The sequence below is a fragment of the Bombus impatiens genome, unplaced genomic scaffold, assembly GCF_000188095.3.
Source record: "Bombus impatiens unplaced genomic scaffold, BIMP_2.2 scf_0233, whole genome shotgun sequence".
Classification (NCBI taxonomy): domain Eukaryota; kingdom Metazoa; phylum Arthropoda; class Insecta; order Hymenoptera; family Apidae; genus Bombus; species Bombus impatiens.
The window spans coordinates 1,305,907-1,322,383 of NT_176652.1; the positions used below are offsets into that span (position 1 = coordinate 1,305,907).

At 35.2% G+C, this 16,477-nt stretch overlaps 1 protein-coding gene across 1 annotated transcript in view; it reads right to left on the minus strand.

Annotated features, from left to right (window-relative positions):
- Nucleotides 1–16,477, minus strand: part of LOC100745046 — a 166,291-nt gene that overhangs the window by 57,319 nt on the left and 92,495 nt on the right. Inside the window, exon 4 of the mRNA XM_012384101.3 lies at nucleotides 16,284–16,477. This exon is cut by the window's right edge and continues 21 nt beyond it. Within this exon, the coding sequence (XP_012239524.1) occupies nucleotides 16,284–16,477 (194 nt within the window). The remainder of the gene's footprint in view (nucleotides 1–16,283) is intronic.

Here is a 16,477-nt window from a genome sequence, read left to right on the forward strand (position 1 = left end):
CTGAATAAATTTGTTGAATGTTACAACAGCGTAAGAAAGATAATAAATCATGAAATAACTGGATTACTGAAGCAATAATCCTTTAGAATTAATATTTACGCAGACTGTAGGAAAGACTTGGAAGGAACGAATTAAAATTTTGCAAAAATGTCAAATTCACTTGTACAAGAAGAATTTAAATTACCGAATAATAAAAAGTGCGAGATAAAGAAAAATGGACGTAAATTTGAAGAAGTATATAAAGTTGAGTAAAGAAATGTTTGATCAAAATGGTTTTCTTAAGATTATAGTACTAGCGATAACTAACACTGTAAATAGAAATTAGGTAAATAAGATGAGTGCTATTTCTGCGAATATTTTCGATGCATAGATAAAATAGAAATTTTTTAGAAGAAGAATATCAATAACGAAGGATACAGGATATCATTCAGAATTGCAAAATATTCAGTCAAAATGGTAGCCAAATGGTCCCTGGACCACCGACGTCAAAATGGTAGAAGTTGAAATATATTCAGGAAAAAGAAGAAGAGACAACCGGAGGATGCCGTGTTACCCTAAACAAACTCAAGGCACGTTGCGTAACAAAATTTCCATAGTTTGGTTACACTTCAACCGGGAGAAACGGCGGAAGTAGCTGGGCCACGAAGGTACGTGAAAAACTTTCCGAGCTATGGAAATATCGCAATGTCTTTACACGAATAAACAGCCAAACGAAATCGGCAAAGTACGAATCTTAGCGAAAGAAAGAACGACTTTAACACGTTTCAACAAACAGATTTATAGAAAATGTTTTGGTTACCTCTCCGTCACTGCACTTTTATATTTTAAAATCGAGCGTATACCGAAAATTGTACGCTACTTTATCTCCATATCACGAAAGTTTGCTGTTCGAGCTAACGAAACTTCGCATAATCATCGGAGCAGCGTTTAGTAAGGCGAGATAAAGAAGTTTGAAGAAAAGTAATCGAAAATTTCTTTAAATTTAATCTCTGCTGTTGGCCAAAGTTTTTATTCGGCGAACTCTGCGGAGAAGCGAAAATAGAGAACCTTGAAAGATATAAAAAGTTCGTAACGATTGTTACTTTACTCGGTATTGTGAATTTTTCCAGTGGTAATGAAAATTGTATATCATCACACTTGGATATCGTATGTGGAATTTTGAGAGGAATTGCATTAGAATTAAATTGGCACGCCGATCTTATACCTGTTTCACACTTGGCACTTGTAATTAAACCTTCCCTCGGATTTATTATGCGTTGAGATCACATACATTCAGATTCAACTGCTCAAAAAAAGAAAAAGAAATGACTTATTTTTATAAATTTAATTATCAGAAGAAATGAAATAAATAGTAATAAATTCCGAGGAAAATTCTAAAAAATAATATTTCCAAAGTCGTTGCTTTTTTCTATTACCCAATTTACGGAATTGATCAATGTTTCTCTAGTTATAAACGACTCGGCTGTCTCCTACGTTCTTCTCAAATTATTCATAAATCGTTTAATATTCCGCTGAATAATTCTTCCTCTGATCTTTTTCATAATTAAAGTATCTTACTTTTAAGAGACAAACGTTAGAAAAGAGATGAAATTATATCGCTTTAACGTTTTCTAATCAACCTGCGACCGACGTATACGTAACACTTTCGTTAATTATTCGAGCAAAGGTGGAGCAGCCAATCGAGAGAGAAACGCAGCAAACATTAAGTACACTTATCCCGAGGAGTGAGTGCTAATGCAACCGGTAGAAATCACAGCGCAACATCGTGCACCGATGTGTTTTAGCATGAATTATCACAGCGAAACGCAGAGAGCTCGACGTCTTTGCCACGACGCCTTCGACGAAGACTGCAAACAGTCGAATTATGCTTCCTCCTGCATAGATGCACGAGCAAAAAGCGTAATTAAGAACGGATCTGGTTCTCGTGTTCTTCGTTTTGCCGTCTGCCGCTCGTAAAACCGGAGTTAACTGCGAAACGTAAATACCAGTGGCTATAAATCGCAACCCGCAACTACAATCGCCGATAGAGAAACATCGAATCTCTGGACGAAACGAGGATGCGATTCTTGTCGTTTCAACGAGACGCTCGATTCTATTTCGTGCTCTTCTGGCTGTTCGTTACCTTCAATGGGATCTTTTGTTTGGCGAAATAGCTCTCCAGTTAGTTTCTTAAAGGAGCGACGAAGCTGTGAATTTGATAGATCGTTCGCAGATCGTTTGGTAAATCTGCGCTGCGAATCGGTGGTGACCCGTGTAAATTTGGTTTGTTTAAGACTAAGTTTTAGACTAGTTTAATCGGCCATTGGAAATATTTGGTTGTTAGAATTATCGGAAGATCGTTAAAATTAATTTCTACGTTTAACATAATAGAAGATTGTTTAAATAGTTGTGAGAATTATACTATTAATCGAGCAAAATATGTAACGTGTAATATTGGTCTGACTAAAACTTTCGGATTCTACTTCTACTCTTGTGAGATAAAGCGTAGTTAGAATATATTGTGGCGGAGTAGCCAGCTACGCTCGTTAAGGCTCAGAATTGAAGACGTGTCGCGAGTTCGAATCCTCGGTAAGACTAAAAAGTTTCATTGGACGGAAAAACCGAAATTTCTCTTACAAGTTAATATACAACAGGCAAGCGGTCAGCCCCTCCCTTGCATATGTTGTGGGTGTTACTTACTGAGAGTGCTTGGTTAAAAGTGCATGGCGTTAAGCACACAGGGGCCTTCGACGATCAACTCGCATTGGTCTTACCGTCCCGCCCGTGAAGGTTTTTAGCCGGTAAGAATCCGACACTACCTTCTGCCCGCACTCACGGGGTGGTAAGGTGTCTATGAAGATTTCCTCCACGTAAAAAAAAAAAGAAAAATGAAAAAAGAAAGAAGGAATATATTGTACGAATATGAAACACTGAAATTATGATACTTTGCAAGCTTGAGAATACGTATTAATCCGATAAGATTTATTTCATTTTCTTCGAAACATAAAAATGCAAACTACTTCAGTTTTCAATATTCATTACCAGCACCGAATAATATATACATATTGTATAATTAGAAGGAAGTATAAAAGAAATATAAAACTAAAGATATTAAAGTATGCACTAGCAGAAGATCATTTAATTAAAACGAACTCGAAAGATAAATTAAAAAAGTTCAAATCTTCTGTAACGAGCCCAACAGAACTCCACATAAAGCAAAAGATAGCCAGAAGGGATAGCCTCGATACTTTCAAAAAGCTAGAAAGTTACAAAAATGATGTCTGAAAAAGCTAACTTTTCCCAGAGCTTTGTATGCATATGTAGATATACATGGCGTTTCTTTTATCTCAGATCGGTTGGTTAATATCTTAGTTATTTTTATCCATACAAAAAGTTATGTTAGGACAAAATTGGTTGGTTCAGAACCACGACGAATACCATGCTTTACGATTTTTCCTCTCAAAGGTCAATTTTTTCAATTTTCCAGGCCATTGACGGTTTTTTTAAAAAGCTCGTAAAGATATTTTGACTTTAATTTTATTGGACTTACCTGCGAAGGACAAGGAGAACATAAAAATTGTGTTGAGAGGAAAGATCGTGAATCATCGACCGAGTTTGTTGTTTCGAACCAAGAAAAATAATTACATAATTGAAGAGTGGAAGTAAACCTGGCTGTAAGTGCCATTTAAGGAAATTTTCTTCTTTCAAAAGATTATTTATATAAATGCCAATATCAATAAATATAGAGGGAAATGTTATCGTACTAATTCATATAGTTTTTAGCATTTCTTCAGTTTTCTAAATTAGACCGCAAGTGCTATGAGCCAGTTGCTCACAGCCTTGGACATGTGCGTAGACAAATCAATTATTCCATTAAATAAGAAAATGGTATTTATAACCTTTTTAAAGAAACTACGTAATCAACTTAGATCCTTTTCTAAAATATAAAATTCCTCTTGTTCTTAGTTAAATGATCTTTAAACTATTAAAATAAAAACATAGTGCAGTTATACAAGGTAATATAGCACGTGTAATAAATAAATTTTGTTACATTTTGTCAATAAATAACATTTCGATAATCGAAACTTTAGTTTTGCCATTCACAGTCTCCTTTGCTTCGATTCTTCGACTGTAAGATATCGAGAAATCCGAGATAAGAGAACCACCCTGTACATTTTGCCAGACTTTGTAGCGCAACGTCGTCGCTAATACGAAGTGTCGTAATTTTAATAACGGTGCCCTCGACAGGTCGCGTTAGTCCCGCGAGCCTTTGTACCTCCGACGTCAGCCGCGCTAATTTCGACAGGCAAAACTGTGTAACCCTAATTAAACCGTCAGCGTTTAAATCCCGCGATTGCGGCGAAAAGCGACAAGGCTGTGCCACACGCGCGAGAACACAATGCATCCTAGCCGGCGAAACGGCTTAATTAGCGTTTATAGCGGCCCACGGAAACTCCAATTCCCGCGAAATCATGTAAACTGATTAAAAGTTCGAAACAGCTTCAGCTGGATTTCAAGAACCGCTTCCTTCATGGGTGGACGCTCGTCGACTGGCAATGAGTAATCGAATCATTATCCGCTTTGTAACCGCGTGCCTGATTCAAGTTTCACGAGTTATACGCGTTCTGTACTTTCGAAAGTGATTGGTCGGAAAACTTTAAATTCTAAAAGTATCAAACATTATTTGTTTAAAACTTACGAATAATTGTAAAAGTTGGTTACCGAGCATATAGCGTAGAGGAGAACGTGACAAATTTCGAATATATACCGCAGGTCATAAATGTTAGAATATTGTATTTATGGGGAAATTATATTTTATTTAGAGTATAAAACACGTACGATACGATATAACGGAATAATAGATTTGTAATGAAATAATTAGAAGATAGAAGCACGCAACTTACGCTAAATAACGTTGCGCGAACAAATGATAAAACTATAGATATACACGCGTACGATAAAGTCAGAAATTATTACAGGAATTACAAGTCGTGCGTTTAATTGAAAAACGAAGGTGCGAGGGCGAGCTGGTCTCGAAGAATCGCGGAGAAAGAAATTCAGCTGAAGAATTCTGGCCCTCGGAAAGTGTAATCTTCTTTCCGACGTAAGAGTCTCTTAAAACCGAGTTGAACGTGATTTTGTCCACGACAAAGTGCGCCATAGGAACATTTTCCGGTGGATGGCTTCTAAAAGTCAACAGGGTTTCGAGCGGAAGGTAAAAAGTTTTTCCAGAAAGGTTCACGAGAAGTCTAAGATCGGCAAAGGTTTCCAAAATGCTTGCTACGGATCTGGAAGTCGAAAAAGGTTTCCCGAGCTCGAGCAAACGAACAAAGGGTCCGAGCTCGAGATTTAGACGGAGGGAAAAAGAGGGACGAGGAGAAAGAGAAAGGAAAAGAGGCGAAGTGAAATCCGTTGGCCGCCTGTTTACACGCTTTTGCGTGCGATATTGGGATAGAAATCTCGCGTTTGTCCTTCTTATTCGCCAACTTCCTGATGAAAGCGTCGTGTCTCGGCCACATACATTTGCGACTTGTATTTCCAATCGAATTACATCGACTCTCGCGAAACCCATGATAGTCGATTATTTATCCAAACACGACACGATCAAATTCGTTTATCCGCATACCGATCGTTCGTTCGATCGGGTTTCTATTTCCTCCGACTAATCCCTGGGAGATTGTAAACATCGCGGCATCGGTTCGAATTATTTAGTGCAAACGCTGTGCCGTCAACCAACTCATAGATCAATCGATTGAAAATGTACGCGCTGAGTTTCTATTGCGCAACGTTCACCGAATTAAAGTTTACACAAATTTATCGAATAAGCAGTTGTAGGTATCAGGTTGTCCGATAAGTTTCTTTCGTTTCATAAGGTGATAATAGACGAACAATAATTTCTTTTTTATATTATTTTATCGAATTAGGTATGATCTATTTCGTTCTATTTCTAGTATCATGTTCGTGCATAATTCAATAAACTAATATAAAACAGAAAACATTGTGCGTCTATTATTTCCTTATAAAACGAAAGAAACTTTTCGGACAACCTAATACAATTTGATAGGTAGGTAGGTTGTAAGCATCGTAAATTAACGAAGAATGTCTTAAGGCATTAGGATACTCCGTCTTTACAGTTGCATATGTTCTTTCGTTAGAAATGTTTTCTTTTCGATAATCTTGCCGCAGCATTTAGTTGCAAACTTATTATCTTTTTATGTTCTTCCGATCGAATGACAAACATTGAACGATTAAAACGTATAATAGCAGGAAGAAATAGTTGCGTTAACGGCAATGCATATTGAATATTGAATGATCGAAACGAAAGTACAAATATTAACACGTGTTGTGTAATATACTTGGTATTACATAAGACAGAAGCGGTATAGAAGTTGATAAAAGAATAGTTTAAGGTACTTGAGAAGATCAATATTGAAAATATATTTCTTGTAAATACAAATACAGGGTGGTTGGTAACTGGTGGTACAAGCGGAAAGGGGGTGATTCTACGCGAAAAAAGAAGTCGAAAATATACAATAAAAATTTGTCGTTCGAGGCTTTGTTTTCGAGAAAATCGACTTTGAATTTTCGCTCGGTACGCGTGCACTTTATCGCGTCTCGTTATAACGGATCTCGCTGTAGATCGTTGTCCCGATTTACGTTATTTTTTTAATTTTTTAAATTTTTAAATTTTTAAAATTTTGAATTTTTAAATTTTTAAATTTTTAAATTTTTAAACTTTTAAATTTTTAAATTTTTAAATTTTTAAATTTTTAAATTTTTAAATTTTTAAATTTTTAAATTTTTAAATTTTTAAATTTTTAAATTTTTAAATTTTTAAATTTTTAAATTTTTAAATTTTTAAATTTTTAAATTTTTAAATTTTTAAATTTTTAAATTTTTAAATTTTTAAATTTTTAAATTTTTAAATTTTTAAATTTTTAAATTTTTAAATTTTTAAATTTTTAAATTTTTAAATTTTTAAATTTTTAAATTTTTAAATTTTTAAATTTTTAAATTTTTAAATTTTTAAATTTTTAAATTTTTAAATTTTTAAATTTTTAAATTTTTAAATTTTTAAATTTTTAAATTTTTAAATTTTTAAATTTTTAAATTTTTAAATTTTTAAATTTTTAAATTTTTAAATTTTTAAATTTTTAAATTTTTAAATTTTTAAATTTTTAAATTTTTAAATTTTTAAATTTTTAAATTTTTAAATTTTTAAATTTTTAAATTTTTATTCTATATTTCTTTTTCGCGTAGAATCACCCCCTTTCCACTTGTACCACCAGTTACCAACCACCCTGTATACTTCCTACGTACACTTTGTATTGTCAATAAATTAATAATAAATTAGAGTTAAGTGTTCCTACGAATAATCGTACCGTTAGCGTACAACATGATAAAGAAAATAAATAATTTTCCTTTTAATTACGGAGAAACTCATGAGAAAATTAAAGGATATTCGTACGAGTAGTTTGAAAAGCAGTTTAGTATAAAGTGTTTGAGTTTGTAAAGGAGTTAAACAGATTCTAATGAAACATCGCGCGCGCAAAATGTCAAACAAAATAACGCCGTTCGGCTGAATAAATTTCTTCGAAGCGATAATCAAATAAGCGTGGGGCGAAGCGATAGAGGGCATTGTCGTCGGGATATTTCGAAATAAATTGAAGCAGACGGTGAACGGTATACTGGAATAACAGAAAATAGCTATTAACTGGGACAGAGGAATGGTGAACGCGCATTGGAGCGCATTATGCGCGTCGATGAACAATTATTAATTCCTGCCAAATGTCGAAGAAACGACGGAACGATATGATAGGTCTAACAGCTGACAGATGATGAACAGATATCTGCTCTATTCGAAATTTCATCGCTATTTTGCGCGATCTGACTGCCCCTGGCGTGTGCGTACGCGTGCACGGTTGTACGTAATTCGACCGACCTCGCGATATTGCACCGTAGCTTCGTAAATGGCCGCCACAGTTATGGGGATATATCTTCTATGAAATTATTTACTTGGTGCATTTCGAGGAACGCGTTCTACGCAGGGATAAATAAATAGAGGGATATGAAACGGTAACGTAGTATAAAAATAGCGAAGAAATATTACCAGAAACGGAATATTATACGTTTTGAAAGCAACGTGCGCGATCGGACGGTTTGGGAAAATACGCGTCGTATTCTTTCTGCTCGCGTACTCTCTGATAAACGTAAATTTCATTTTGTTGGACACAAAATGCCTTTGAAATTTACGATATTAATTTTCATAATCGTGAGAGATGTAAATTAAAAATAACTCTTTGATGTCATATAAAGTTTCATTAAACGTTGAGGTAGATATTTGGAGAAATATTCTCGTGGATATATATTATCTGAAAAGAGAAGAAAATGAGGCGAAAAATAATGAGATGAAACAAGATGATTAAACGGTATGAGAATAATAACATGTTATAGCAAAAGATTGAAATTACATAATTTGCAGATTCTATTCCAAACTACGTTCTAAAAGCGTACTAATTTTATCTCGTATACGACACGTAAAGACTCCAAATGTCATAAATTCTGAAAATTATAACTTTACGAAATATCATATTTCTTACGAGCTTGCGTTCTTAATCGCGTGATACGAGATCGAATGCATCAACGAAATAGGACAATGGAAACACATTTAGTTCGTGCATCGATCGAGATGAAGGTTCGTAGCGATAACGGATAATTAGATTCGCATTTATTTGAGCAAAATACATGTTCGATATGTTAATTTCAGGCTGCATTATGCAACATATTGTCTCACATATAATAAACAGTGAAATGTCATTTTATAAATATGCAATTTCCACGATGCTCTGGCGTATATGTGATTAATGTGACACGATAACGCAATAAATACCAGCGTTCTGTTAGATGACAGCGAATATCTTCCACGTGTTTATCAAGTTAGCTATTCTAAAGATGCTGACAACCGGTTAGATTAATCGCCAAATATTAACATACAACAATTTGCTCTTAAACACGAATTTATCGATGATTCGATTAAAATTTCCTCGATGCACGAATAAACACAGTAAAACGTAATGTATGAATGAAATATTGGCGTTTTGTTTAATCCAGTTTAATATAGAAGAGATCGATTCATGAATATTTTTGTTAATACAGGAAATACGCACGTTTGATTAACGATCGTCTTTTTGATATCGGAGTTTGTCCATAATATAAAGAATCGTACAATTATTATTAATTCCGCTATGTAGTTATGTTTACTTTAATTTGTTTTAGTTTAATTTTTTATTTGGAAAAGAATTAATTCGCTTGTACAAGCAAAGAACCCTTTTTAATTCGGAAAAATGCCTGTGATGTTAAACCTCAATTTACAAAAATCCGTATGTTTTCAAATGTTACGAAATTATTATTTGTACACGTAAAAGAGCGATATTGTGTGCGTATCATTTTCTGTATTTCCTGTATCTTGTTTCCTAAAGAAAGAATTCCTTGTATAGCTTCTTCACTATCCTGGGAATTGAACCAATAGCGAGTAATGATTAGTATGCAAGCGTATTAAGATCGGAAATCCATAGATACTATGCGAGGACTATGTGCACTGCTACGTGTACTTATGTACATTGTTAAAGAATAATCGACTCGAGTACGGAGGTACTTCGAAGCGTCTGTTCGATGATGAGTGTTCCTTCAAATAAAACCATCGATCGAGTTTTAATTAATTCGTACGTTGATTTCATTGCTAGACGAGTATCTGAATTTACAATCACGTTACCAGCTATCCGATAGGATATTAATCGCGTTAAATTAGAAATCTAACAATGCCAACTTTAAGTAGAATGTAGTTAAAGTATCAAGTTGTCGATGCGAAACTTCGATGCGATATACGAGAAGCGTACACGCATAATACGATCGGTAACATCGATTACGAAAGTTTACCGAGGAGTTTGCCAAGCTTTATCGGAAAAATGTAAACTACTAAGTACAAATTAATGTACATTCGCTTTAAAAATCGATCAACGCGAAATTCAACTACTATTAATTCGTAAAGGTATTTTATCAAAATTATTCGATCGTAAATTGTTCAAGCCACGAGCAGTAAATCTTTCGTCTAATTATTCTCTTGCGAAGAATAAGAATTTTTTTTTTTTAATTTCATCCTTCAATATTACGAAAAGAATTTTATGAATTTGAAATACAGCGTGCTTTTGCTCGAAACTGGAAGATATAAATTGAATTTATATCAACCGAGTTGAAAGCGTAGGATACTTCCAATCATTCCCAAAAGTAGAAGAGAAACGGTCTTTGAAAGTTCGTGCTTCTTCCGCGTGTTTCATCGCGACTTTTACCCGCTTCGCAAACACGCCTACATATCTGTTAATTTCCGAGCCGCCGCGGGCCAAAGGAAACTTTCAAGCGATGGAGAACGAAATACTGCAAACACTTTTGACACAGTTCCTTTGCACGGTCCCGAGAAGCGAATTTGCAATCCGCCATGAATTTCTACCGTTCTCTTATTCTTTGCGTACAATACTATTGCCTTCGTCTGGTTGAAATTATATTTCCGCGACTTCCAACGATGAAATCAAATTTGACGTAGTAATGGAATCGAGAGGAAGACAACGTTCGTTTGATACGCCACGAAATTCTAATTTAATAATTACACGGAACAAACTTTAAAAAGATCAGGAGAAATTTTGTTGGGTTATTTGATACACGATGCTTCTTTTTTTTTTTGACAATTCACAAACAGTAATACAAAAAAGGAAGGATGATCGATATATTAAATTTGGTCTCTAAATGAAGAAAACATTATATTATCTAAGAAAGATAATTATCTGATGTTTGAATTAACGTAAGGAAACTAAAAGATATGTTTATTTAAATTTTAGATCAAAATAGATATGTAGGTACATCGTTGTTTAAAATTCTGTCTACACTTAACGCAGAAGCTCGCAAGTTGGTGCAAACACGAAAGAGAAAGACTATGTAAAACTAAATAAAATATACAATAATATAATTCGTATAATTACATTATATTATACAATCTATATAATCCTCATATATATTTACACGTATAAGAAAGCAAACTAACAACATTTCTTTCATCGCACACATGTTATTGCCTATCTACCTTTCGTTGTTTCACTTGTATACAAAAGAATTCAACAGTTTTAATATTATACAAGCCATAGTCCTGCTAAACTCTATAAATTGGGTTGCATCGTGCACGAACCTGACGCAACGTAATCTTATGTCCGATCGACGAATCCGCGAATACTATCACAAAGCGCGTTTCAGGCCGTGTTACTGGACATTAACAAACATCGGTGTAATTAAACGATTTGCCATGGAACGGGCACGTTAAGCTGGAAAGAGAAATCGCTGCACGATGGTTTACGAGTGGGAAACAGGCCGCGAACATTTAATTGGATGAACGTCGAATCTAGCCCGATTGAAAGACAGGGGACAAAGGAAAGGGGAAGCGTGGACCGGTTGACGAGCAACAAATAAAACTTATCAACAAGTCGGCCCCGGCTGTCGTTGCATCGTCGATGCAATCGACGACCCGTGACCATTCGATTGGATGGCTCACTCGATTGCATATTGCATCGCACGAATATCGAAATCCCTTGCGCTCAATTAAAAGCACGACAAGGCTCTCGGCTGAAATATCGAACACACGAACTTTAAATCGTTCGGCAGAAGTTGAGGGTGAGGGGTGGTCGTAGAGAAACGTTTTCGTTAATAGAAAAATAAAACGAGGAAAAATAGAGTAAAGGTCCAATATGTCACGTTTGCATACGTGTCAATCCGTCGTAGAATTCATGTTTCCGTTCTGTTTCTGTACACCGGTCATTCGATCGAGCTTCAGCTTTTCGGTACACGAAGGAAAGCAGATTTTGTTGAAAATTTTGCTTTCGAAAGTTTCACGGTCCCGATCTGGCGAATTTGGCTCGTTAAAAATTTTCGACGGTCCTCGCTATTTTAGCGAAACTGAGAGACGCGAGAGAATTTTAAAAGCAAAATTTAGAAACTTCTAATATGTTATTAACATGTAACTTAATATATATGTAATTATACTGTAACCGTAACCGTACACATGTTGATAATTAGACCGCGAATTTTTATGCAAATTCATATTTTCGAGAATATAATTTAAAAAGTAGGCCCTGGTAAAACATTGTTTTATTTAACGAGTGTTATAGAAAGCAGGATATTTTGGATATTTTTACATATTACGTAAATTTTCTGCATTTCTGCAGTTTTATAATATCAATGTATCGCAAACTTTTTTAAGTGCATAAAAATTCGCAGTGTATTAATAATTTATATTTCCTCTTTTTGTCTTGATTTTAAATCGTTCCAACTCTGACATTCTCCATATATATTCGTTCTCCTTATTAATTTGGCAAACATCTGGAATTTTTGTCTTCAAAATAAAAAATAAAAACGTGAAGATTAGCGATGAGGAAACACGCGATTTGAACAAGCTCCATATATTTTCAATAACATTAAAATCGAACCAATTGGCCGAATATGAAATCGAGATATTTTTCCGTAAAACTTAGTTCGGTGTTACAATGTGATAATGTCTAGTAAATTAATTGCTGTACACACGAACATACGTGTCGAAGGTGGTATTTAAAGGAAGAAAAAATTTGATGAAACGATATCACAGATTATATTTTGTTATATCGTATCCGTTGGGAAGACGACGATCTTCGTTTATTAACTTCGAAGAGAAATTTTTCTAATATTTATAAACTTTTATATTGTTCGATGTAAGAATTGCTATACGAAGGAATGGTAAGGTAGTAAAATTTCAAGTTCTGCGAGATTCAAGGCACGACGCGAATTTCGACGTAAGACTTAGCACCATGTCGCAAACTTTCTCGAGAGTCTGAAATTTGAAAGACAAAGAGAAAGTTTCAATTCTCATTTTTCCATGATGAAGTGCACCGTTTGTCCCGTCAGCGACTACAAAGGAACTTTATGAAAATTGAATGCGAATCGTGGCAACTAGCGACTACGAAATGCTGCCGGAATTCGTTGCACGAAATTTCGTACAACTACTTTGATGAAAATGCAAAATAAACTAAACGTGTAGAATTGAAAGATACGGTAAATAGTGTCGGTTCGTTAGAACACGCAATTAAAACTCTGTAAAATTTGTTAATTCAGTTTATAAACGACATAAATTATACAATTTTGCTTCTATCCTACGTAAAGTGTGAAATGGCATTTTAAACGTTTCTGCAAATTACAATTTACCACTTGAAAATGGAATGCAAATTAAGGGGTCAGTCGATTAACTTCACGGTGTGTAACATTATAGTATTACATATAAACATGATCTGTACGTGTTCTATTATTATTATTATTGTTGTTATTACTGTTTACTCTGGTACTGTATGTAGTCATGTGCAATATACACTTTATTATTATTATTATTACGATTCCGCTATCGCAATTAATTTATAATACAATAGTACAAAATTAGTATTAAAAAATACGGCAGACGCATTGTTAGAAACATACATTCCATTCAAAATTAATAGAACGGAAGAAAAGAATTTAATAATGAAAACACAACGGTACGATCTTCTTAGCTTCATCGTCTGTGCACGAAATAAATTTATTAAAAAATATACGATAAAAATGACAAAAATGAAGAGATTTATTATTCGCTACGACAATTTTGTTGATAATAAAAACCAAGAAAGAAGTGGTTACGTTTCTACGTTCCTCGTTTTCGTGAATTTTCGACCATGTTCTTCGATTTCCTATATATCTCGAGAAATTCGAGAAATTCTTGAAGTAGAATTTCAATCTCAATGCAGGTCGACGCGAGCTGTGTTAGAAAATCCAAACTACTCAAGGAATACACGTTACGGCGCGAAGAACAGGCGGTATTTGCGATGGACGAAAGCATTCTCGCGCCGGGTTGAGAGATGCGAGAGATCTGAAGCGTGCAGCCAGCAAGGCAGACGTGTTCTACCGTCGAACGATTCGACACGATCAGAACGGATCCGAACAGAGACGTGTGGCATTGTGACGTCAATGCACGCTCCTCTACACCCTTGTCGTCGCATTACACACGGCAGGTGAGTAATTTCGAGACGGTGGACAGCGATGACCTCGCTTCCTTCTTGCGAAGCGTCGCCGAAATTCCGCGCTAACCGAAAGCAGGAGATTCCAGATCTTTCATTTTGGAATTTTTAGTGATAGCTGGTGATCGAATATAAGAAATTTGTATACGTAGAATTCGTTACAGACGATTAACAGATAAGAGAGTTTAGATAATATTTGCCTTCTATACGAAAACTTCTTTTTCTCTTTTATATCCGATAAAATACGTGGATGCAAGCACCAAGAGCAGGAAAAATAAGAAGCAGTACAAAATATATTTGATTGTTAAATAACGATTTTCATATCGTTACTTTTAAAATGTCTTTCGAGCTACGAAAGCATTGTTAATATAAAAAGACTTTAAAAGTGATATATCGAAAGGATACATCACTCGTAAGAAGAACGAGACGAAAACCCACACAGTGTTACTTAGAGTTAGAGACACACGGAACAAACATCCGAACATTTTAGTACCTCGCAAAACCATACTATATCACGCGCGATAGTGATCAATCTTTTCCATTTGCAAATAGAGAAATTTCCGTTCCATTTCCAATTTGCAACATTATTTTACAAATCCAAATAGACAAGCTAACTGTATAACAGAATAATTCCATTGAGGAACAGAGCAAACGAATATAGATGACCGCCCACGAACAATTTCAAATCGTTTCAAACGGAAACGATCAGTCAGGCCAGTGATCAGAAAGCGTTATTCGGCTGCTGATAACAGACCTGCTCGAATATCCAGATATTAATAGTAGCAATGTCTGCGTCGTTGGATAGGTATCGCCCGTTATCTTCGATTGTCCGATTAGCCGTCGTTTTATTTGATTATCCGTGCTGCATAGCTACACACGGGTTCGCTCGATAATCCGTTCATCCTTGTATTTTACGTGTAATAACAGGAATGGCTGGCTAAATAACGGTATAACCGGATTAAACGTGGTAATTGCAGAAGAGTAATCACGTAGCCATGCACAGGCTTCAAACTTGGCGTCAATGCGTAAATGAATCCGCGATAACTTCAAGTAACGTGGCAAGCATGGCATTTACCGACACGAACTCGTAAGCGAACTATAGGCGGTGAATATGAATCTCATCGCTATTGTTTCTAAGCTGATATACGATATGTAGTCGTTAGACTGTAATTTTTTTATTAAATTTCATATTTGAACGCAGGTAAGAAAATGGAAACCCGATAGAAATGTGCTTCGTCTACTAAGTAAAAATTATAACGAGCATTCTGCTTTGGTTACTTTGTACTATATTTCTGCATGGCGTTCTATGAATTTTTAAACGCATAATGTGCATAAATGTGTGACAATCCGTAGTCTAATAATTATAATAATAATTACGCGAATAACGTAAATAACGATGTGAAATCAATTTCGCTATAACGTGACAGTTGAACCGATCGAAAACTTGGCGAAAAGCGAAAAAAGATACTGCCCATTACGAACAATGATATATACATGGCAAGTAAATAAAAAGAGTCGAAGACTAGTTTCTTTCGGAGTTTCTTACATTTACTGATTCGCGAATGGACCCTTAGTAATTAGAAGAAACAGTTAGTAATTAGTCGCTACGAGGCTAACTTTCTGTCCGAAATTCCACGTCCTCGCGCAACTCCACTTTCTTCTCGTCCCAGTGCTAATGTGATTATCCCCCCTCAACTATGTGCTGCAACGTAGGAAAGTAACGTATTCTAAAACCTACAGTCTTAATTCCCATTTCTAACACGTGTTCTGTAAACCGCTAACGCTACAATTATCGACTTGTATTGTACACCTAAATATACTCTACATAGTTGATGATAATTAAATTAACAATAACGCAAATCGGTAGATATACGTAATTGATTTTATATCCGAATAAAAATCGGCGTTAATTTTATCAAAAGTTGCCGCGTATTTTCAATGATCGGGGAAGCACAAAAAACGTCGTTGTTTTTCAATTCATCCAACGGGAAATCCTTAAATAAATTTACCGATTTATTAAATTGAAATACTGATCTAACATCGAGATATAGTAGACATATTCTCGTCTGTAATTCCCTTTCACCAAAGACCATCACAAAAGCTTATCCGAAGATCATAAAATACTCGAGTGATAAAATATCAAGACACGAAATGATCCGAAAAATAGAATATGAGCGGGGCTCAAGGATTTACCGGCGAAGAGATCGAATCTGGTCCTGCTCCTCTCACTGTCCTCGAAACCCTCAAGGTCGTCCTCGTAATCCTCGTAATCCTCCACGCGTTCCCTCCTCTCTTTCTCGCTGACATTCTTCGGCAACGCATTGCTGGTAGTCCTTTGAGCGTGTCTCATTCTGGCCTGGTTATTGCTACTGAAGAGGACAGCTGGC